Below are 22,966 nucleotides of genomic sequence, written 5' to 3' on the forward strand. Positions count from 1 at the left end.
CCGGAGCCACAGAGCTGCGAAGAAAGCGAACCTGACGCACTGAATGTCGAAAGCCAAGTAAGGGGACGCAGCCCGGCCTGAGAAACTTGATCGTTCAAAACCAGGCTCAGCTGACAAGTTTATTCAACCCCTAAACGTGGGTCCAAAGTGCCTCCCTCTATAAAACGTTAGATGGTGCTAGAAACCGCTTCACACACACACACCTAACCACCAGCAGCGAGCTGCCGACACCCAGCAGCGGAGCACCGGCAGGCTGGGCAGCTCACTTCACCATCACCCGCCACGTCCCCAGGGGCCCATGCGTGGCGGAGCCCTCAGCTGCCTGGAGCCCCTGCTTTCTGGCACAACACTGTCGGCTGGAGGGGATCCCGGCGACACTGACCTTCAGGACGGGGCTCCCAGGACTTCTCAACATGCCCCTGGGAGCAGGAGCTGCAGGAGAAACGACTACCTTGTTGTCCTTCTTCCTCCAACGTGGATTCAAATCGCTTCTGAATGTCTCCCGCAGTCACGAAGGCCTTCGGAAAGCAGGAAGGTCTGCACCCTGGCGACTGTTCTGTTTCCCGTTTCAACCACAAAAGGCACAGCTTATCCAGGACAAAGGGCTCCCTGGAGGTGGGGGGCAGCTTCCCCGGGCCTCAGAAGCCCATGCGGGGCTTCTTGCAGTGTGGCTGCGAGCCGGAGCGGACGGCTGCCCGCTGCCGGGAGGGGGTGGCCCGGACACTGGAGGTCTGGGAGGAAGGCACAGAGGCACCCCCCGGGGCGTCCCCCCGGAGCGGCAGCTCAGCCATGTAGTCCCGGAGGGTCTGCTGCCGCTCCGAGGGGACGGCCCGGGCCCACAGCTCCTGGGTGGACTCCTGGGAGGGCGGGGTCACTGGAGGCTGAGGCCTGGCCGCAGGGAGTGTCCGCTCTGGGCTGGGAGGGGGGCTGGCGGCGTCTGAGAGGTCTAAGCGGCCGCTGAGCGAGGAGAAGGTGTTGGACAGCTGAGTCCGGCGCTTGTGCCGCTTGGGCTGTTTGCCGGGCCCCAGGCTGCTGCCCCGCCGCCTCTCCCACCAGGCCGCCGCCTGGCCCTCCCAGGCTGCCTCCAAACGCTCGCTGAGCTCGTCCTCGGGGCCTGGCTCAGGGGCTGGGGCCCGCTCTTCCGTGGGGAGCAAGCCCAGGTCCCTCAGCTGCAGGAGACGCCCTTTGGCCATGGCCGTGCGGAGACCCTCTGGCGCTTTGCCCTCTGCCTTCTGGGGCTCAAAGCAGCCCAGCAGTCGGCGGTGGGAGAAGGTGGGTGCAGCCCACACGGGGGGAGCCGGGGGCACCTCCAGCAGGGCCTTCAGCCACCGGCTGCAGGAGGCAGTGGCCTGGGGGGTCCAGGAAGCCGTGGGGGCAGGAGAGTCAGGCCCGGGGTCTGCCTGGAGGTGGAGGCCCTGGTGGAAGACGTCTCCAGCCGCCGAAAGTTGGAAGAGCGACAGCAGCGGTGTGTTAGCAGAGGGTGGGATGGCGGCGGCCAGACCTGGAGGTGGAAGGACCGTGACCCTACGGCCTGGTGCGGGTGCGGCTCGTCAAACCCACTCCCCTGCCCCAGCGCACCTATGGCTGGTGCTGTCAGACGTTCCTGCAGCCGCCACTGACTCTTGGGCTCCAGTGGGGGGAAGGCAGAGAGGGAGTCGCTCCTGGAAGGGAGAGACTGGGGGGGCCCTGCCAGCCGGGGTGTGGAGGCCCCCTCTCCTGGAGGAGGGACAGACAGCTGAGGCCCTGCCCAGGCCCGGCCCCGCCCGCCCTCCTGCCCGCCCCCCGCCTGCGCCGCCCCTCACCTGCGATGTGCAGCAGCTGCAGCTCCCCACCCTGGCCTGCCAGGAGCAGCGGCCGCGGGAGGCCTGTGCGGGGCGGGGGCAGCAGCCGGGCCAGCAGGGGCGCGGAGGGGAGGCCGTGGTTCCACTTCAGCAGGGGCACCAAGGGGAGGCGCTCATCCACCAGGTAGAGCGAGAACTGGAGGCCCAGGAAGAAGACAGAGGGGCCGTGACTGAGGAGTGGGAGAGAGGGACGGGACAGGTCCCCCTGGGTGGCCCCCTCCGGGGCCCCATGTGGCTCTCAGGCTAAGTCTCAGCACTCCAGGACCGGCCCTGACCACCTCTGCAGCGTCAGCTGCCCAGCCCCGCACAGGAGGCACCCCCGAGCAGGTGGCACTGTCCCCTGTCCTGATGGCCTTGCTGGGAGAAGGGCTCTCGAGAGAGGCTTTCACCCAGCCTCCCCCAACCTCACCTGACCCTGGCACATACGCCTGAGACACACCCACTAACACCCAGGGTCCTGAGGGGGCAGGGTGGAGCCAGACCTCCTCTCCCCTTCCGGACACGGGGGGACTGTCCAGCTCTGGCCATTGCCCCCACGCCCACGCCCTTCCCCCTTCCCCAGCAGCTGTCCAGGACCGTCTCCAGTGACCGCTGCGATGGTGCAGGACGGAAAGAAGGGGAAGGTGTCGCTCACCTGGGTGCAGATGAGGTGGAGCGTGGGGTGCAGACACTCGGGGCCGCACTCCCCCAGGTACTGGGTGAGCAGGACCCGTTCCCCTTTCTGGCATGACGCTTCTGCCCCTCCACGAAAAAGCAGCAGACCACAGCCCTGCGGGCCCTGGGGGACACGGCCAGGTCAGCCAGCCCACGGTCCGCCATCTCTGGTGCCACCTGCTGCAGCTGGCCCGGGGCTCGCTGGCCGTGCAGCCCATCACGACCTCTCGGGGGAAGCCCCCCCCCCGCCAAGGACCTGCTCTGTCCCCTCACCTGAGTGTCCACCATCTTCACTCCGGTGCGATCACCCACAGTCAGCACTCGAGGGTGGGCGGTGAAGTCTGCCCAACGCCAGGGAGAGGGGTCCCGGAACACAAGGGTCTCGGGGTCCTTGTAGATTTGCTGCAGCCTTGGGGAGACAGGCCAGCCATGGTGGGGAGACAGGCCAGCCATGGTGGGGAGACCGGCTGATGGGGGGAGGCTGGGGTGACCTGGCCTGGTGTCCAGGACATGGGCCGGGTTCTGCGGGAGCCGTTGGTTGGGGTGGAGGGCTTTTATGGGGAAGGGGCGTTACCCGTCCTGGGGAGTCCACAGACAGATGGCTCCGGAACGGCTGCAGATGGCCAGCTCTCCAGGCAGGTGAGGGCTACAGGGCACACACGTGATGAATGCCGGGCCACGCCCTTCTCCCACGCCCATCTCCACAGAGACCAGCCTCAGTGAGCCCCTCACCTGAGGCTGATCCCTGTGGCCCCCTTCTCGACCTGCAACACCTGGAGAGGGGCCGGCTGCCCCTGCTTACTGACCTTCCACAGGGCACAGTGGTAGTCAGAGCGGACAGCCAGCAGAGCTGAGGGATGGAGAGGGTCAGGGTCAGGGTCAGAGTCAGGCAACAGGTCAGTGAGCGGACGGGGGAGATGTCTATGGGCCTTACCTTCTCCCTGCACGGTGCGGGTCACCACCTGCCGGACAGGTCCCCGGAGCCGGATATGGCCAGGGTCTCCGAGAACCCGGGGCTCACTGCCTGGGGTCAGGTTGACCTTCTGGAAGTCTGGGCATCTCGCTAAGGATAAGTTCATGCGTTATGGCCATTCAAGGTTCCCAACTTCCCACCTGTCCCTAGAGCATGCACAGCGAGGGAGGATACACAGCCTGTCCAGGGCGCCTCCTGCAGGATAGACCAGCTGCCCAGCCCCGGGCGTCCTGCCGGGCACCCAGGCCAGCGCGCCCCCAGTGCAGGCGTCGTCCAGGAGCAGCTGCTCCCACCGCAGGGCCAGCTCCTCATGCAGCAGCTCCCCCAGGAGGCTCGCCACCGACGTGCTGAGGATCGGGCCCCCAAGGATGGAGAACCGGCGCTGGCGGTGGCTGAGGTAAGCCCAGGGACAGCTGGGGGCGAGAGGAGGAGGGTCAGGCTGTGGGTGATGGGGAAGAGGGCGGGTACCATCCCGAGGGAGGCCAGGTGTAGCAGACGCATTCTCGGTCACCCTAGAACTTCTTCCTCTGGGAAACCAGCCCACCCGATTCCTGTGCTGCAGTCACATGATCCAGGCCCGGCCACAGGGATCGGCTCACGGCGGGCATGACACCCAAGCCAAGGCAAGCCGACCGCATTGTTCCCGGGACTTCTGCTGGTGCCTCAGGAAGGACACTAGCCCTTTCCCTGGAATCATAAACCATCCTGCTGCCGCTTGCAAACAGTCTGTCTAGGAATTAAGCCAAGCAGAGGCAGGAGGATGAGGAAATAAAGAGGCAGAGCCCTGTTAACATCTGAGCACCTGGATGCAGCCGTGCCTGTAGCGCATGAACTTCCAATCTTTTTCCCTTACGTGGCTAGTGCAGCTGGGAGTTCTGTATGGGGCAGCGTGGCTCATGACTGCACGGGGGGTGTGGAAGCAGTTTGATGGAAACCAGCATCCAGGCCCTGGTTCCCTCCATAGCCCCACCACCAGCTAGGCACACTCATCCCATCCTTTCTCACTAGCCACTTGCCCCCAGGGCTGGTGTCCACCGAGGTCCTGGAGTAGCCTCTTCACGCTGACCACTGTCTTCTTCTTAGAGCGGCTCTGTGTGGAAAGGCCTCGTCAAGCTCACATGCCCTAGGGCTTACCCCGACAGGAAGTGGGGAGCCCCCTCTCCTGGCTGGCCAGGGGTTACTCACCCGTGCTCCCTCCAGTTTGAAATTCTCCAGCATCAGCTTCCCCAGGGGTGCAAAGGCTATGTCCCCATGGTCCCACAAGAACCGGCTGAGCTGCAGGAGGAAAGGAGGCCAGGTCACTAGGCACAGCCCCGGCCGCGTGGCACTGTCCGCCGTGGGGCCGCTTACCTGCTCAGTAACGTCCAGCACAGCTTGGGGCTGTCTACGGAACTGGTAACCTCCCCGGAAAAGCAGATCCTGGGCAGTCACACCGGGGTCCCAGGGATCTGAGGGGAGAGTGAGGCTGCGGAAGGGCCCGGAAATGGAACCAGGTGCCCTAGGTGCCTAGAGGTGCCAAGGGCCCTGTAGGGCAGAATTAGCAGGGAGAGGAAAGGCCTCGCGCGGGAGTTGGGGGAGAGGGGCAGCGGGGAGCAGCTTGGGAGGGGGCCCCAAGGCCGAGATTCTTACCGGCACCAGGAGGCAGCAAGGGCAGCGGCCCAGGGGTGTCCGGCTCCCAGAGCAGGCCCTTGGCCACGTGCGGCGCCGTGTTCTGAGGAAACACAACCGTGGCCACGAGAGAACAGTGAGTGTGTGCCGGGCCAGGCGCCGTCACCCACTCTTGTCTTTTATTAACTCATTTAATCCCCCCAAGGCACCGGCCAAACTGGTACTCCCCTGCATCGGCAGGCGGACTCTCAACCACTGCGCCACAGGGAAGCCCCATCGTCACTTTAATGGTGAAGACAATGGAGGCACAGCGAGGCCGTTCCTTGTCCCAGGCAGCAGCCACTAAAGAGAAGGCCTGGGATTTGAACCCAGGCAGTCTGACTTCAGTCTGTGCTCTCGACCTCCAGGCTGCACAGGCTCTCACAGGCGCCCCTGGCCTTTGAGTCTCACTTACACTCAGGAGACCTTGTGGTCACTTACTTGGGACGCCCACAAGCTGCTCCATCCCACTGCGGGGCTGGCCTGAGACAGCTCAGCTCCACACCTGGGGACAGAAGAGCAGCAAGCAGGCGAGCAAGGCTCCCGCAGGGGCGGATCTGACGTAAGCCCTTCCTTGTCAAGGGAGCCCCTCCCGCCCAATGCCAGCGTCTCTTTTAAATTTCTCGCCCACTTGCCTCTGCCGGGCGTAATCCTTAACCAGCCTGTCTCCAAGTGGCAGCCAGATGGCTTAGGCTTCCGGGGAAAGAGCTGGCGTCCTTCGTGTCCCAGATCTCCCCTCCCCTCCCCACCTCACCCCTACTGTACGGTTTCGGCACCCTTCTGGTTTCGCTCAGAGCTGTTCTCACTTTGTAATGATTTTATCCATTTGTCTATTCTCACTCAACCTAACTCTGTTCCATGGGGCTGGGAGCGCATCTGACTTACTCATTCTGGATTCCCAGGGCCTGGTAAGGCACCTGGCACATAGTAGGGGCTATTCAGTGAGTATCTGTTGGACAAATAGAGGAAAAAAAGATGGGGGCCAACAGCTCCCGCTCAGTAAACCCTCTGCGGATGGCAGGGCATCCCAGGTCCCCAAAGGACGGGATTCTGGCTCAGCCTGTGTCTTAGCAGATTTGTGCCAATGCCACCCCACTCTGCACTCCTGCCAACTGGTGTGAAGGCTAGGATAGGGGGGCCAAGGGACGGCACCCACCCTGCAGCCACCAAGGCTCTCCCTGCCAACCTCACCTCAGAACCCTGGGGCAGGGACTCCGGCAGGGTCAGCGCGTCTCTCCAGCTGCACATGAAGGACACGTCAGGGACATCGCTCAGACCAAGGGGGCCAGTCGTAAACAACGAGGGCGGGAGGGAGCTGGGGAAGTCCATCCTGGAAAACAGGAACCACCCTGGCCTTCCTCGGAGACCTGAACCTGACAGCCACTTCCGGGGTTCCTGGAGGGCGAAGAGCACCCTAAGAGGAGTACAATTTCTCTGGAGAAGCAGATAACAAAGAACAAATGACTATGTCACCTAATGCCTGATAGTAATAAGCGCTACGTTAAAACCAACCAACCAGCCAGGAGGGAGGGGATGGCGGTGGCCGAGGGGTGTGGTCTTAGCATCGTAAGAAGGTGGCGCTCAGCATACCCTGAGCTAATGACAAGGCCGCTGGGAAGAGGGTACAGCAAGTGCAGAAGTTCTGGGGCAGGAAGCGTGTGAGAGACAACTGGGCAGCCATGGACCGAACTAGGAGGTGAGCGACAGGCCGAAGTCAGACAGGTGGCGAGGGGTCCGCTTCCAGCATGCTCTTATGTATTAATTATAATTACACGTTCATAGACTACACACCCCACACTCTATGCTACGCTCCCAAGACAAACTCAAGTTCCCCAAAGCCAGAGACGAGTCTTATCTGTCTGCCTTCCCACTGTCAAGTACAGTAACTTCCAGAAAAAGGAACTGACTGTGTGTTGAATAATAATAAACTTATGTCAAAGGGCTTTGGTCAGTACAAAGTGCTCCAGAAGGATAAACAGCCATCATCCCTCTTTTTTATTACCTGCAAAAATAAGAGCAGTGCTCGCTCACTGAGCGCCAGCACCTGCCAGACACGGCACTACGGGTTGTACTCTTCTGCCCCGATTATGGAGTTCAGGAAACTGCGGCTCGGGAAAGAGCAACTTGCCCGAGGCCAGCAGCCTGATCCCCGCCCTGATTCCAAATCCAAGTTCTGCACCACCACTCTCCCACGCACCAGAAGCAAACACCAGCCTTAGAGTCTCAGAAGCAAAAACTTTTCCCCTCGGAACTGCATCTGCATCGTATCCATTCAGTCTGTAACCTCCGGACATCCATGTACCCTCGGCACCTGGCAAAGTGCCCACCACACAGTACATGCCAGGAAATACTTGCCAACTGAATGAATGTGTGTTTCTTAGGGCATGTGTCAGCCTCATTCTAATTGTGGTTTATAGGTACAACCTTATTTCTTCTTCGAGACTGCTCTCCAGGGGCAGGAACTGTATCTGATTCATTTCTGAGTTCCTGGCATCTGGCTGTTGCAGCCATTCTCTTCCGCAGCAGGAGAGGACAGTGGCGGGAATGCGTCTTTTCACTGCAGGACCCTTTCACGCTATCTGCCGCTTAAAAGGAACACCATTGCCCTTCCTACTCACCTACAAAATCCTCCTCATCCTTCAGATTTTCAGTCAGGAAGCCTCTCCCAGTTCTCCCAATACTATCCCACAACACCCTGCATCCCTTCTCCAGAGCACACATTGCAATGTGGGATTAGATATTTAAAGGTAAAGCCGTTTAATTCCAAACTGCTCTAAGAGTCCCCATGGGGAAGAGCCTTTATTCCCAGTGCCTTGGTACTTACTACATGGTAACAATCAGTACATTATAACTGAAGGAGCAGGGCTTCCCTGGTGGCGCAGTGATTAAGGGTCCGCCTGCCAATGCAGGGGACACACATTCGAGCCCTGGTCCGGGAAGATCCCACATGCCATGGAGCAGCTAAGCCCGTGGGCCACAACTACTGAGCCTGTGCTCTAGAGCCCGTGAGCCACAACTACTGAAGCCCGTGCACCACAAGTACTGAAACCCACGCGCCTAGAGCCTGTGCTCCGCAACAGAGAAGCCACCGCAATGAGAAGCCCACGCACTGCAACGAAGAGCAGCCCCCGCTCGCCACAACTAGAGAAAAACCCGTGCGCAGCAACGAAGACCCAACGCAGCCAAAAATTAATTAAAAATGAAAAAATTTAAATTAAAATTTAAATAAATTTTTTTAAAAAAATTTTAAACAAATGTTACTCATTGTTCTTTTTTTTAAATTTTATTTATTTTATTTATTTTTGGCTGCATTGGGTCTTCGTTGCTGCGCGCGGGCTTTCTCTAGTTGTGGCGAGCGGGGGCTACTCTTCGTGGCGGTGCGCGGGCTTCTCATTGCAGTGGCTTCTCTTGTTGCAGAGCACGGGCTCTAGGCGCACGGGATTCAGTAGTTGTGGCTCGCGGGCTCTAGAGCGCAGGCTCAGTAGTTGTGGAGCACTGACTTACTTGTTCCACGGCATGTGGTAATCTTCCTGGACCAAGACTTGAACCTGTGTCCCGTGCATTGGCAGGCGGATTCTTAACCACTGCGCCACCAGGGAAGCCCTAAAATTTTTTTTTAAAAACAAAAAAACCCAAAAACTGAAGGAACAAATCCAGGAATGAATGAAGGAGAGGAAAAAGGAGCCAAACAGCCTCAAACAAACGCAGGCAGGCTGAAGGCGCTGGTGGAGCCCACGACCTCAGAGAAGCCCCGAGACAAGACAGCCTCGACTTCCCGCCCTCGCCCTGGGCTCTCTCGGCCCGTTTAGACCGCCAAGGCTGCAGAATCAGTCGGGTCTGCATTCATGCCAGGCCGGGCACGACAAAAAGTGCGCCTGCAATGGGATGGGAGAGGGGATCCGGGCGGCTCTTCCCCTCAGACATCTACTCGCCCACTCCCTCCCTATCCACCTCTTCCCACTCCACCTCCAGGCCCCAGAATTTCAACCCAACAACAATAACAGAGGTCTCGCATCAAACGCCGTGCGCCAGACAGCTGTTGCTACCACGCTTTACATCGGTGGGATGTTCCCTACTCTATGAGCCGGCGGCTGCTAATACCCCACTTTGTAAACCCTGGGCGACTTGTCCCAAAGCCACAAAGCTTGGCGCCCGTGGACTTGAGCAGAGCGACCTGCCTCTCCGTCCCGTCCGGGCGGCATGCGTACTTACGTGGCCCCGGCCGTTCCGTGCTCGTCTGGGAAACGAACCTCCGCGTGACGCTCGCCTGACCCTCGAGCCACGAGGGAGCCCGAGAGTACCAACCTCGCTCCGGCGCCCTCGACAGGACCGCCCCACGACGGCGTTTACCCGTCGCTTGGGCTGGGCCGGAAGTGCTCCCTGAAAGGCAGGAAGTTCCGCCTCCCAGCCTGGCCTCACGGGCGCTCCAGAGCGCCACCTCCCGGGCGGAGGGGGAATGCGAGTGCAGGCGACGCTGTGGGCCGTAGAAATCAAATGCCTTCAAATCCCAATAGTGAAGTCCAGGTTGACGGGCGTGCGAAACTCACCTCTGCTTAACTAACTTCCTACTTTACAGAATTGTTGCATTAATTCACTCAACAAACACTGAGCACCTACTATAAGCCAGGCACTTTATTGGTCAGTAGGAATCCTACTGACTGTCTTTATATCCTGTGAAGCAGGCTTTCCAAATAGGAGTACAGGTACTGCTGGGAATGCATGAGGCTTTCCCAGTAGTCAGGCAAATACAGCTTTAGGCACTGGTTCCCAGATTCTAGCATGCATCAGCATCAACTGGAGGGTGTGTTAAAACAGAGTTTCTGGGCTTCCCTGGTGGCGCAGTGGTTGAGAGTCCACCTGCCGATGCAGGGGACACGGGTTCGTGCCCCGGTCCGCGAAGATCTCCTTATGCCGCGGAGCGGCTGGGCCCGTGAGCCATGGCCGCTGAGCCGGCGCGTCCGGAGCACAGGCTCCGCAACGGGAGAGGCCACAACAGTGAGAGGCCTGCTTACCGCAAAAAAACAAACAAACAACAACAACAGAGTTTCTGATTCAGTGAGCCCGGGGTGGGGCCTGATAATTTGTATTCCTGAGTTCCCAGGTGACGCTGATACTGCTTGTCTGGGGGCCAAGCTTTAAGAGCTACTGTGCGATCATAAATATTACCCTTATCCAGCCCAGTAGTCTTCAGACCTGAGCATGCATCAGAATCCCCTGGAGGGCTTGTTATAACCTTTTGCTGGGCCACACCCCCAGCGTTTTCTGGTTCAGTAGGTCTCGGATGTGATCCAGGAATTTGCATTTCTTTTTTTTTTTATTCAACTTTTTTTTCATTTAAATGAATTCCTCTTAGAATTTAGTCCCAGAAAAAAACTTTCTTCTTACAAACTTTTTGCTACTTCTTTTTTTTTTAAGAATTCCACATATTACTTATTTTAAATTTAATTCCATTTTTTTTTAATTGGAGTAAAATTGCTTTACAATGTTGTGTTAGTTTCTTCTGTACAATGAAGTGAATCAGCTGTCTGTGTACCTATATCCTCTCCCTCTTGGACCTCCCTCCCACCCCCACCCCCAACCCACCCATCTAAGTCGTCACAGAGCACCGACCTGCACTCCCTGTGCTATACAGCAGGTTCCCACTAGCTAGCTATTTTACACATGGTAGTGTATTTATGTCAAACCTAATCTCCCAATTCGTCCCACCCTCCCCTTCCCCCCCAAAATTTGCATTTCTAATGAGTTTCCAGTGATGCTGATGCTGCTGGTCTGGGCACTACACTTTGAGAACCATTACTTTCAAGAGTCAATTTCCAAATTCTTGGCTTCCATCTATATAGATTTTATCTGGGAGGTGCTTGGCTTCGGAAGCTTCGAGCTTTTTTCTCCTCCGTGGAGTGTTGCCTGAGATGAGCGCAGAACAAGGGGGCTATTCCAAAAAGCAGAGTCCCTGCAGGAGAAAGTTCACATAAGACTAAGAAAAGCAGGCTCAGTAAGAAGTAGTGATGGAAGGGTTCAGGAGAGGGTCTGTTTATATATTATATTTTTTCAATTCTTTATTATTTTTATTATTGTTATTATTATTTTTGGCTGCAGCATGCGGGATCTCAGTTCCCCAACCAGGGATCGAACCCACGACCCCTGTAGTGGAAGCAGAGTCTTCACAACTGGACCGCCGGGGAAGTCCCAGGGGCTCACAGTGTTATGTTCGTTCATCTGAGTCCTGGTTACATGGCTCTGTGCCGTGTGTGAAAATTCATTGAATGATCCGTGCACTTTTCTGCGTGTATGTTATACTTCAGTAAAGAATCTTTTTTAAAAAGAAAAGGAAAAAGGAAGAAAACTGCTGGCTGTGACACTTGATATTACTGAGACTTCAACCTCTAGGTCAGCCTTCTACCTTAGAAATAGAGTCCAGAAGTCCCCCTACGAGGGCAGGGATTCTTCCGTCTGTGTTGGTCCCTGACACATCCCAAACAGCCAGAAGATGCTTCATGCATATTTGAATCAACGGAAGAGGGCATGAATGAGATGGCTCTTCTGAGAAAGTATCAACACATTTACTTCAATTGAAAAAGCTAAGTCAGACTATTTCTGATGAGAAGTAATTCCATTTTAGCTGAGTGCTTTGTCTATGAGAGTAAGCTTTGACGATTAAATCATTTGGAGGGTGTTTTTCCTAAATGGAATAAGCTAAGTCTGCATCTCCGTGGTTTTGGTGAAAACATATTGGAAAGATGATTACAATATACAATAAACTAGAAATTGCACCTTTCGTAACTCCGTGTGACTAAATAATTGGGGGATACATAGTCTTTCAAAATTATTTTAGGGGTATATATGCCAAAAATATTGAAGGCCTTTTATACTAGTTTCCTATTGCTGTTGTAACAAATTACCACAAACTTAGTGGCTTTAGACAACAAAACATCATACAGTTCTGGAGGTCAGAAGCCTGAAATGGGTCTCACTGGGCTAAAATCAGGGTGTCAGTAGGGCTGTGTTCCTTTCCGAAGGCTGTAGGGAGACTTATCTTTTTTTTTTTTTTCGCCTTTTTCAGCTCTGAAAGCTGCCTACACACCTGGGCTCATGGCCCCCTTCCATCTTCAAAGGCAGCAATGACCAGTTGAATCTTTCTCACAGGCCATCTCTGATTTTGACTCTTCGGTCTCTTTCTGGTTTAAGGACCCTTGTGATTACATTGGGCCCACCCAGCTAATCTCCCTCTCTTAAACTCAGCTGATTAGAAGCCTTAATTCCATGTGCAATCGTAATTTCCCCTTGCCATATGATGTAACAGAGTCATAGGCTGAGGCGATCATGATGTGGACATCTTGGGGGTACCATTATTTTGCCTACCACATCACTATTCACATCATCCATCCAGCTTCTGCTCGGGGAGGCCAATTCCATTTCCTCCTTCCTTCTTCCCTTTCTATAAACAAGCTGTTAGATTTCCTCCTGTTACTGATATATACTTAACATGCAGTAAAGTGTACAAGTCTTAAGTGTACACTCATCAAGTTCTTACATACATATAAACCCACATAACTACCACCCAGATCAAGAGAGAGAACATTTCCATCACTGCAGAAAATTCCCTGGTGCCTCTTGCCAGTCAATACCTCCTTGAAGAAGTTACCACGATTCTGACTCATCACCACAGATGAATTTTGGCAGCTCCAGAACTTTATATAAATAGCATCATGTGGAAGATAGTCTTTTTAGTCTGGCTTCTTTCACTCAACACGCATATGTGATTGTTAGCACAAAGTTAGCTTGTTTATTTTTTTAAAAAATTATTACTGAGTAATAGTCCATTGTCTGAATATATCACCATTTGTTTGTGTAGTTTCCTGCTGGTGACGTTTCTGGGTTTGGTGACTCTGGTGAAGTCTTTGTGGATTTGTGTAGTCCTCATTCCACTACTGAACACCTGCTATGCTGTTCCTCTACTAGGTATAATTCTGCTCTCTGGGCTACACACGAAAGAAAAACCATAATTCCTGATGCCAATCCTTGAAACGTCTGGGAGTTTGCATCTATGCCGCTCCCCGCAGCTGCTCTTCCCGAGTCAAATGTTACTGGTTCTACCAACTGCTCCTCCTATGCCTCTGTATCCACACTGCCCCAATCCTGGCTAGTGTTCTCAGACCCAAAGGTAGCAATCAGCAGCCGCGGCAACAGTGACAAAGCTTACAGACGGTAAACTGAATCATTGGTCACGTTTTCCCATTCACTGGCTCGAAGACTGTTAAAATTTCCAACCCCTTCGAGTAACTGCGTTGCATCGTAGCAGGCCATATGTAAATTGTCTTCATCCCTAACTTCATTTTATTTTTGTTTTATCTCCTTCATCCCTAGTCCCTCATCTTAAAGCACTGCTGTCTTGCGATATTTTTAGGAACCAACCCAAAATCCCTTCTGGAAAAAAAAAAAAAAAAAATCGGGGGGTGGATGGGTGGACAGGGTACCAGATGAGTAATTTTAGCTAGAGCACACATCGAGCATTTACAGTTGGTTTCAGGAAGGCCTACGGTGAACAGTTTTTAAATGTAGGTCCTAAAGATTCTGTGGGGCTGCTGCAATTGAAAACACCTTCATTTATCAAAAGAGGCCTGACTTTCCACCTCCCCCCGCCCCTCCGCCCCCGCCAGGTTCAATCAAGCAGCTGGGGGCAGGCTGGCATGATATGGCGTGATTTGGGAGGCATCCTAGGATGGGAGCAGGGGTGAGGTGCTGGACTTGTGTCCCCAGACCCCTCCCCTGGTCTTTGCCTCCCCAATACCAGGCAAGGGCGGAGAAGAAGCTAATGGGAGTGCCCAGTGCCCCATCCCCACCTCACACCTGAAGCCCCGCCCCCCGGATGTAGGATGTTGGTCAGGTGGCCACTCAGTCCACATCCAACGGTTTGGGAGACTGGCCTTTCCATTGGCTGGGCACACTGTCGGCCACAGCTTTATGGGCTCTCATTGGCTAGGAGAGAGGTAGGAGGCGGAGCTCTCCATGCGCTGTCTGTCGTGTCACGTGCTCCCCATGCGCGAGCTCGCTTTCGCGTGTAAAAGGGCCCGGGTGGCGTGAGAACGTGCCCACTGTCCTCTCGGGTCCTCGCGTCCGGCCATGGCTTCACAGGCCAGCGCAGCCCTGGGCGCGAACGCCGGTGCCCGCAGGAAGACCCGCCTGGCGGCGTCATTGCAGATCAGCCCTGGGCCCAGCCCCAGGAGGCCTTCGGCCAACCTGGGCCAAGACCCCTGGGAGATCGTGCCCGCTCCCAACTCAGACGACACCGAGCAGGGCGGGCAGCTCCAGGCCTCGGCGACGGGGCATGGTGGGCCTGGGGTGGGGGCCCGTGTCTGGGAACTGGGGGCAGCCAGGGCACAGGAAGACTCGAGGGGAAGGATGCGGAGGTCCCACAGGGTCTCCTTTCCGTCCGCCGGGCCCGCCGGAGAGTTCCCGACGGCGGCCAGACAGCTGGGCCTACAGATCAAAGACCCGCCACCGGGCCAGGCCGTGGCCTTGCTTACTCAGTGCGCGGCCACTCTGGGAGTCTCCCTGATCTTCCGAGAGAACCAAACAGCAGGTGAGGCCCAGGGGGCTGGGACGGCCGCGTGCCCTGGGCCGACCCCAGATGAAGGGAGGAGGACTGTGAGTTGGGCCTGAGCCTGGGGCCCGAGGGTAGGCCCTGCTGTGAGCAGCGCGGGGCCAGGAGCACCAGGTACATCAGATTTCTAACTGGCAGGTCATGGCCACATCTGAAGCTTGGGTTGCTTAAAGGACCTGCCTCAAGCTACCCCAGCCTTTCAGCAGGCTTTTCTGAGGGCCAGTTACATACAGTTAGAGTTGCCATGCCAGCACTGGAGAGGAGATACCTGAGCGAGGGCCAGCCCCAAAGTCAAAGACATTATCAAACACAGCGTGATGATGGCAACACCGCAAAGAGATGTAATCATTACAGTCCTCCCCCTGCCCTCCCCAAGAGCAATACACCAGGTCCTAAATTCAGGTTCCCAGCTTTAAGCCAGGACATTCCCTGCTTCTCATGAGGCAGCAAGAGAATCATCGCTTCAGCTTTTGGGAGCATTTGTAAAACCTCCTAGGAGAACCCCAATGGAACAGCTCAAAAAGAGATAATGTGTTCAAAACCTGCTCGGGATTTGTTTTCATCAGGTATGGCAAGACAGCAGACGTGAGAATGATTGCCATGAAGGAAAAAGGAAATACAGATCCCTAGAAACAGGAGACACAGCTTGCCATGCCGGACCATGTGGGAAAGGATGGGGGTGGTCCGGAGGTAGAGGAGAGGGCAGAGCCCAACCCCACAGCCTTTATGGGGTTTTCTTGGGACAGAACGGTTGAGGCAGGGTAGGGACGCAGAGGAAGTTTAGGATTGAGGCAGGCAAGACAGTAAGTTTAGGGGTTAGGGGTTGGTTCCTAGTTGTCTAGTACCTGGTCTGGGGGGGGTGTGATTTAGGGTGTGGGGAGTGTTGGCTTGTGTGAGAGTTTGATGGTTGGGGCGCGAGCTCTGGATTGGTTGGTTTCTATATGAAAGGGCGTGCTTGCAGGGGACTCATCTGCTATGTCCAGGAATTAGCTAGCCCTGGGAGGGTCAGTCTCTCCAGGATCAAATCCCCAAATGCCAGAGCATCGGGAATACAGAAGTAAGGACATCGGTTCAACAGCAGTGATGCTAGCTAACGTTCACGAGTTCTGGAGATGGGCCAGGTGTTGTTTGAAGGCCTTCAGACAGTAACTCCTGGAGTCCTCACAAGTATTCCTCGAGGGAGCACAATACCGTTACCACCACTTTACCCATGGGGAGACTGAGGCCAGAGGGGCTGTAGCCCAGAGGGGGCACTCTGCATTCAGAGCCTGTGCTGAACCACTGGGTAATATCGGCCCCTCCCTTCTGCCTAAGGTACCCCTTTCCACCGTTTACGTGCATAGGCATATTTTCAGTCATTTTTATTTTTTATTTTGGTAAAATTTCAAAGACTAGTATAAAAGAGTTCCCATAAACTCTTCATCCAGTTTCTGCAGTTCACATTTGCCACACTTACTTTGTGTATGTCTCTCTCCCTCCCTCCCTTCTATATATTTATATATGAATATCCACATTAATTTGTCGTGCTCAATCTGAACACTGATTTACTGCTCCTTAAACACTTCAGTATGTATTTCCTAAGAACAAGGACATCGTCTTATATAATGGCAGTCCAGTGATCGAATTCTGGAAGTTGGACATTGATATGATCCTATTAGCTAATTACCGTTCACATTCAATTTTTGCCACTGGTCACAATAAGGGCCATTTTTTCCCAACCCAGCAGGACCTATCACATTAGCTCTTACACCTCTTTAATCTCCTTTCATCTGAAACAATTCCTCGGAGTGTCTCTGGCTTCAGGACATTGATGTTTTTGCAAAGTAAGGGCCGGTTGTTCTGTAGAAATTCCGTTCACTTGGGTCTGTTTCCGCAGGATTGGGTTCAGGTGATGCATACCCGGCAGGAGCGCCCGTAGGAACCTCGTGGCCCTGGCTGTGCATCCCACCAGCAGACCTGAGACCTGTTTGTCCTACCCCTGGGATGTCAGCTGGGAGGGCCTCACTAGGGTGGCGTCTGCCAGGTGTCTTCACTTCCCCCTGGGTGCGTCATCAGTCATCCGAGGGGGGCATCTCCAGATGGCGTGACTATCCTGTTCCCCAGAACACCATCACCTCGTGTCTCTAGCAGCCTTTGATGATTGTTGCCAGATTTAATTGTCACCCCGTTGGCTGCCGTGGATTCCTGATGCTAGCCTTCCTTCTGCATCTACTAGTTGGCATTTTTTTTTTTTTTTTTTTTTTTTTGCGGTACGTGGGCCTCTCACTGTTGTGGCCTCTCCCGTTGCGGAGCACAGGCTGCGGACGCACAGGCTCAGCGGCCATGGCTCACGGGCCCAGCCGCTCCGCGGCATGTGGGATCTTCCCGGACCGGGGCACGAACCCGCGTCCCCTGCATCGGCAGGCGGACTCTCAACCGCTGCGCCACCAGGGAAGCCCCTAGTGGGCATTTTTGGTGCCCTTTTAAAGTAGGTGAATCTCTGTGCTAGGGAGGGGCACTGAAATGTGGGTTCTCTCCTGAAAGGGAGCCCTTTGGGCAACCAGTTTAGCAGCAGGTACCAGCAAATACCACGAACGGACCTAAATTTATGCCCTTTGACCAAGTGATCCCAGTTCTAGGATTTTTCATCTGTCTCTGTTGTGTCATAAGTAACACCTGAAGTGGTAGGGTTTGGAAGATGACCCTTTCAAATGTAGAAAAGAAATAGAGCTGTGTGTTTGGGGGAAGACAGGGGACCTTCATCCTGGGAACAGTGCAGCCCTGGATGTGGGTCCTGGCACCACCTGGGCACGCTACCTGCCCCTTGTGTGCCCCCTCTGTAAAGTGGGGTCATAGGGCGCTGTTTCAGAGGGCCTAGTGAGGATTCTGAGTGGGCATGGCCTGGGTGGAGGTCCGCAGGCCTGTCACCTTGTCATTCTTGTCCTGCTCACTGGCAGGTGTCATGGCCCTCTTAGAAGGGGCCCATGATGCGGACAAGGTGCGTGGTGCTACTTCTCAGCCCCTCCTTCCCCAGACCCCTGCTTGCCCTTCTCCATGTCCGTGGAGCTGGATGGGGTGGTCTGCCCTGCGGGCACCGCCTACAGTAGGGCAGAGGCCGAGCAGCAGGCAGCGCTGGCTGCCCTCCACTACATCCAGCATCGGCTGGAGAGCCCAGGTACCGGGGGAGGGGACCCAGGGCCCTGAGCCCCAGCGGGGGGCAGATGCACGTGTGTGGGGAGGGGGGAGTCGCTGCGGAGACCATCTGGGCATCAGGACCCGGCCCGCAGGGAGCTGACCTGGCCCTAACGTCCTTTGAAGGATGTTAGCAGTTCCTGAGGACAGGGACGGCTGGGGGCAGCCCAGGAACTTTGGGCTTCTGGAGGATGAGCCCCCCACACACACACACACTGCTTGCCAGTGGGACTTCTGGGATTCCTGAAGGACACAGGACAGGAGGGCAGACCCCAGCACCTACGGCAGCCCGCCCCTTGTCTGTCTTCCAGAGACCCCAAAGACCCCCAGCTGGCCTCCACTCGCCCCCCTGAGCATTGGTAGGTGGGCCCCCATTGACCTGACCCCTGGCATGGGAGGGGCGTGGCCTGTGGGCCCCCCACCGCTGCCCTCTCCCTCACCCGCAGAGAACATCCTGACCCACGAGCAGCGCTGCGCGGCCGTGGTCAGCGCCGGCTTTGACCGCCTGGTGGACGCGAGCTCGCAGTACTGGGCCTGCAAGGGGACTGTGGCCGCAGTCATCCTGGAGAGAGGTAGGGCTGGCCCTGCCCCTCACCTCGGAAGGCCTCTGGGCCTCTTGCCTCAGTCTAGTCATCTCTGCCCCCTTCCCCGCAGAGGTCCCGGGCGCCCAGGGCCACGCCAAGGAGATCTACCAGCTGGTGGCGCTGGGCACCGGCAGTGGCAGCTGTGCCGGGTGGCTGGACTTCTCGGGCCGACAGCTCCACGACTGCCACGGGCTGGTGGTGGCCCGCCGGGCCCTGCTGAGGTGAGGGGTCGGGGGGACCCTCTGCGGCCGCTCCAGGTGGGCCGGGCCGCCCCAGCTGCTGCTCCCTCCGCCCCCAGGTTCCTGTTTCGGCAGCTCTTGCTGGCCACGCAGGGGGGCCCCAAGGGCAAGGAGCAGTCTGTGGTGGTCCCCCAGCCGGGGTCCGGGCCCCCCTTCGCCCTCAAGCCCCGGATCTTCCTGCACCTGTACGTCAGCAACACCCCCAAGGGAGCTGCCCACGACATCTAGTATGTGGCGCGCCCGGGGAGGGCCGTGTGGGCGGGGGTGGGGAGAGCGGCCCTGAGCCCCGCGTCCTCCTCCCGCACAGCTGCCACCTCCGCCTGCAGGCCCACATCCAGGGGCGGCTGATGCCCGTGTGCTACGTGGCCCCTGCGCTCCGCGACACCCACGTGGGCTGCCTCTCAGCCAGCGACAAGTTGGCACGCTGGGCCGTGCTGGGGCTGGGCGGTGCACTGCTGGCCCACTTCCTGCCCCCCGTCTATGCCAGCAGCCTGGTCCTGGGTGAGGCCCGAGGGCGGGAGGGCTGAGGCGGGCTGGGGCGGGCTGGGGGGTGGGGTGGGGGGGTGCGGGTGCGGGGGAGCGTGGCGGAGACTCAGGTCTCGTCCTGGGCCTTCTGTCCCCCCAGCCGACCCCTGCCAGAACACCCCGGCCCTGGGCAGGGCCATCCATGCCCGGCCTGACCTCGACGGCGCCTTGGGGCCATGCCTGCCGCCCCCCTACACCCGGACCATGCTGCACCTGTTTGCGGGGCCCTCGGTGGCCCCCTCCGACCTCCCCTCCAACACCTGCCAGGGCCTGAGCCTCAACTGGAGCCTGGGGGACCCTGACGTCGAGGTGGTGGATGTGGCCACCGGGCGTGTGAAGGCCGAGTGAGCAGGGCCCGGGCGGGGGGGCAGCGGGACGGGCGCCTGGTGGTGGGGGTCCCCGGCCCCCTGCCCATGGGGAAAGAGATCGCATCTAGCTGCCAGCCTCTTACCGGTAATGTGACCCACCCCGTGACCCACCCCCCGGATTGTCACGGCGTGGGTGGTGTGCGGGGCATGGAGTGGGCCTGTTAGTTTTGTCCTCCCTTGCCCTCCCCCGACGTTCGGTCCCTTTCTCTCCATCCCCAGCGCTGCCCTGGGGCCTCCATCCCGCCTCTGCAAGGCTGCCTTTCTCTGGGCCTTCCGCCAGGCTGCCCGTGCTCTCGGGAAGTCCCACCTCCTGGCCTTGAAGACCTACGAGGCAGCCAAGGTCAGCTGCTTCCCTGCCCGCAGCCCCCTTTCTCCTGCACCCCCAGCAGGCACCCTCTCTCCACCGTCTCATCTCCTGCCCTAGGCTGGGCCCTACCAGGAGGCTCGCCAGCAGCTGTCTCTCCTCCTGGACCAGCAGGGCCTGGGGGCCTGGCCCTCGAAACCACTGGTGGGCAAGTTCAGAAACTGAAACAGACGTCCGGCCCGAGGTCCCTGAGCCCAGGCGGAGCTTGCTGGAGGAGGGCCGTTTCTGGGCGGGGCACGGGGCGGGGGAGGGTGGCGCACGGGGACACAGGGTGAAGCTGGGGGTGGAGGGAGGGCCTGGAGTGCTGGAGAGGTGGGGCGGCTGCATATTCGGGGCTTGCATAAAGAAGCTGTTTCTGGTAGTTCTGTGTGTTGTTGGCTTTCTGGCGGGGAAGAGGGGAGTCGTAGCCCCTCGGTTTGTGAGGGGAGAAGCCCCCGTGGTGGCCGGGGCTCGGCTGGAGCCTCCTCACAGAATCACTGCGTCGTCGCCCAGCCTTCGCGCCTTGGGGGCGGCAGTGTGGTGTCTCGGGCGGCGGGTGTGGGAGCCTGTCCTCCCTGGTCTCCTTCCTTTCCCAGGACTCGCCCGGCAGGGTTGGGGGAGAAGGGTGGCACCTGGCCAGAGGAGGCAGCCACGAGGCCCGTAGAGCCAGCTGGGTCCGGCCAGCCGCTGCCGGGAAGAGCGGCTTTGGGAGAAGAGGCGGCCCCAGGCAGGCGGCAGCCTCAGTTCCTGCCCTCTGCGTCCTCTGGGTTCCCGCGAGTGGGTGGGGCAGCGCTGGGCGCCAGCAGGAGGCTCACGCAGAGCTGAGCCCAGGCTTTCTCCGGCCGCCCCAGCTGTCACACTGGCTGAGGCTGTGACCGGCCCGAGCCCCTGTGCCCACTGGATGGGGGCTGCCTAGCCTGCCTCTCAGGCCAGGTGGGCGGGTCTCCTTCCTTCTCCTCGGGGGGCTGCAGTGAGTCTGTGGGGACTACCGGGCTGTCCAAGGACCTTGAGTGTGGAGGGAAATGCTGTACACTTCACATGTGCACACACGCACACGTGCACACACACCCACGCACAGGTCTGCAGGCCTGGGCACCACCCCAGCCTGGGCAGGGCCTGTTGAGCGGGAGTACAGGCAGCTTTGAGGTCTGGGGACCTGGGGCCAGGGGGGCTTGAGGACCACACCAGCCCGCAGCTCCACACCCTGTGGCCGGACGCTCCCTGCTCCCTCAGCAGTTCCAGGGTTTAGAACTACAGACTGCTCTCCCTGGTGGGCTGGGAAGCTGGGCCAGGCCGGAGCAGATGATGGAGCCCTGGAATCGCATCCCCTCCCTCCAAGCCACCTCCCGGCCCCGGGTGTGTGTGGCCTCAGCTGCCGCTTAACCTCGGTGCACTTGGGTCGACTCATCTGGAGAAATAACTGGAAGGCCAGGCCAGGTGGCCTGTTCTCCTCCAGCCCATCCGGCCTCAGGCTGGGCTTTCCCTCTGCCTGTCCACTGGGCCCGTGCTCCCTCCCTTTCAACCAGTGCCGCTGTCAACGTGGGGACCTGGGAGGGACGTGGGGGCAGAGGAAATAGCTGAGAGGCTAGAGGCTCTGGAGGCCCTGCACCCGAGGCTTTACAGATGCTGTCATATGGAAGAGGTAGATGCTATCGCTGCCCCATTTACTGGTGAGAAAACTCCCAAGGTGAAGTTGGGTAACCTCCACAAGAGCACGCGGGGTCAGGATGGAGCTGCGGTTCCCGTCCAGGCACCTGACTTCCAAGCCCCTCAATCCCACTCACTGCCTGGGCTGCCACTGGAGTTGCTTCTGTGACCTTGGACAGAACCCCCGACCTCTTTTATAACGTGACTGGACCGTATGGCTCCAGGAGCTTCCTCCTGGCTCCGACCATCTCTCCTCGGCTCTCCTAACGGCCACGAGGGTGGGAGACACAGCCTTTGCCATTGAGAGAAAGAGCTGCGGGCTGGCGGGCTTGGGAGAGGGTGGGAAAGGGGCTGGGGGAGGTGGGAGTAGCCGCCAAAGGCAGGACAGGTGTCCAGGAACGCGCACGTGCAAAAGAAGGGCGGAGGGAAGTTTGGACCCGGATGGAGGGTCTCCAAAGCCAGGTAAGCGCTGATTTTTTTTTCTTCTTCTTCTTTAACTGAGAAAACAGCGAGGTTATTTACCCGTGTTGTTATTTAAAAGAAAACAAACTTAGGCCAGCTTTGAAATAATGATTTCTCATGGTTATTTTTTTCAGGGATGGAGAGGATTTTTAAAACAGCCAAGCCTATTAATTAGCACATTTACTACACGTTTTTCCCCCTGGAGAGCATTTAAATTGATTTCCTTTTTGTCCTGCGATGGTGACTACAACCAGATCCAGAAATATACCAGCCATTCCAAATGGCAGTTCTGTGCAGCGAGCCTTTTGATATTCATTAATCACATAATCAGTGGGTAAACAAGCTGTTCAGAATGACATTAACTCTGCTGCGTTCTGCCCAGTAAGCAGTATTTGTCCCCATGTTGCATAAACCTGCCTGGCCAATCCCCCCCTCCCAAGACAGTCCTCATTACACAATATTCGCTCAGTTCCTTTGACTCAGCTTATGATTGCAGGGTGACGATGAAGGCTGCTTCTGAAACGGAGAGCCTGTTAATGTCTTCTTGGCCCGATCCCCTCTGAGTGAGGTTTTGCCAACAACAGCATATTTGAGCAGGGAGGTGACGTAACGCAGCCGGGCACAGCTCAAACGCCGCTTCCTCCACGACGCCTTTGCCATCATGCCCACCTTCCCTTCCCTGCAGCTCCAAGCTCCGGGGGTCTGCCCTGGACCCCAGCACTGCGCTGCCCCTCCCCGTGTGTGGTCTTCACCGCTGAGCGCAGGTGTGGACCCAGCGGCTGAGGGGCTACTCCACCTTTCCAAGCCTCAGTTTCCCCACCTGGGAAATCGGTCACAAACACGTGGCCTGCAGGGTCATGGTGGGATGAACTGAGAAGTGTGCCGAGCACTGTTCCCGATGTTAGCAGTCA

General features: G+C 57.5%; 2 protein-coding genes across 5 annotated transcripts; one reads left to right on the forward strand and one right to left on the reverse strand.

Moving 5' to 3' along the window:
* Positions 1-58: 58 nt before the first annotated feature.
* TAF1C (TATA-box binding protein associated factor, RNA polymerase I subunit C) lies at positions 59-9,461 on the reverse strand. 4 transcript variants are annotated; one of them, XM_067719728.1, is made up of 15 exons: positions 9,328-9,461; positions 6,307-6,549; positions 5,098-5,179; positions 4,819-4,916; positions 4,654-4,743; positions 4,485-4,558; positions 3,643-3,881; positions 3,430-3,546; positions 3,228-3,345; positions 3,070-3,141; positions 2,769-2,904; positions 2,476-2,619; positions 1,803-1,977; positions 1,579-1,716; positions 59-1,501 (listed from the first exon to the last, which is right to left on the reverse strand). In XM_067719728.1, the coding sequence occupies exons 2-15, from the start codon at positions 6,442-6,444 to the stop codon at positions 639-641; spliced, it is 2,484 nt and encodes an 827-aa protein (XP_067575829.1). In that variant the 5' UTR covers positions 6,445-6,549; positions 9,328-9,461; the 3' UTR covers positions 59-638. The 4 variants fall into 4 exon arrangements, with proteins under 4 accessions (XP_067575829.1, XP_067575831.1, XP_067575830.1 ...); XM_067719730.1 differs by lacking the exon at positions 9,328-9,461 and adding an exon at positions 6,001-6,064 and having other exon boundaries at positions 4,823-4,916; positions 6,307-6,419; XM_067719729.1 differs by lacking the exon at positions 9,328-9,461 and adding an exon at positions 6,001-6,064 and having other exon boundaries at positions 6,307-6,419.
* A 4,774-nt stretch (positions 9,462-14,235) lies between these two features.
* Positions 14,236-20,196, forward strand: ADAD2 (adenosine deaminase domain containing 2). Its single transcript, XM_067718420.1, has 10 exons — positions 14,236-14,695; positions 17,730-17,870; positions 18,199-18,246; positions 18,334-18,459; positions 18,542-18,692; positions 18,770-18,937; positions 18,985-19,211; positions 19,336-19,579; positions 19,823-19,943; positions 20,028-20,196. The coding sequence occupies exons 1-10, from the start codon at positions 14,236-14,238 to the stop codon at positions 20,130-20,132; spliced, it is 1,791 nt and encodes a 596-aa protein (XP_067574521.1). The 3' UTR covers positions 20,133-20,196.
* The last annotated feature ends 2,770 nt before the right edge of the window (positions 20,197-22,966 follow it).

Source organism: Pseudorca crassidens, chromosome 20 (assembly GCF_039906515.1).
Source record: "Pseudorca crassidens isolate mPseCra1 chromosome 20, mPseCra1.hap1, whole genome shotgun sequence".
Taxonomy (NCBI): Eukaryota; Metazoa; Chordata; class Mammalia; order Artiodactyla; family Delphinidae; genus Pseudorca; species Pseudorca crassidens.

Bases quoted from the DNA above. Each gene is read 5' to 3' on its own strand.
- ADAD2 (XM_067718420.1), top strand. From the start codon at position 14,236: ATGGCTTCACAGGCCAGCGCAGCCCTGGGCGCGAACGCCGGTGCCCGC. The intron at 14,696-17,729 runs GTGAGGCCCAGG...CTCCTTCCCCAG, and splicing joins CCGAGAGAACCAAACAGCAG to ACCCCTGCTTGCCCTTCTCC. The intron at 19,580-19,822 runs GTGAGCAGGGCC...CTCCATCCCCAG, and splicing joins ACCGGGCGTGTGAAGGCCGA to CGCTGCCCTGGGGCCTCCAT.
- TAF1C (XM_067719727.1), bottom strand. From the start codon at position 6,444: ATGGACTTCCCCAGCTCCCTCCCGCCCTCGTTGTTTACGACTGGCCCC. The intron at 3,882-4,484 runs GCAAGTGGCTAG...TCTCGCCCCCAG, and splicing joins GGTGGACACCAGCCCTGGGG to CTGTCCCTGGGCTTACCTCA. The intron at 3,142-3,227 runs GTGAGGGGCTCA...TGTGCCCTGTAG, and splicing joins GCCACAGGGATCAGCCTCAG to CCCTCACCTGCCTGGAGAGC.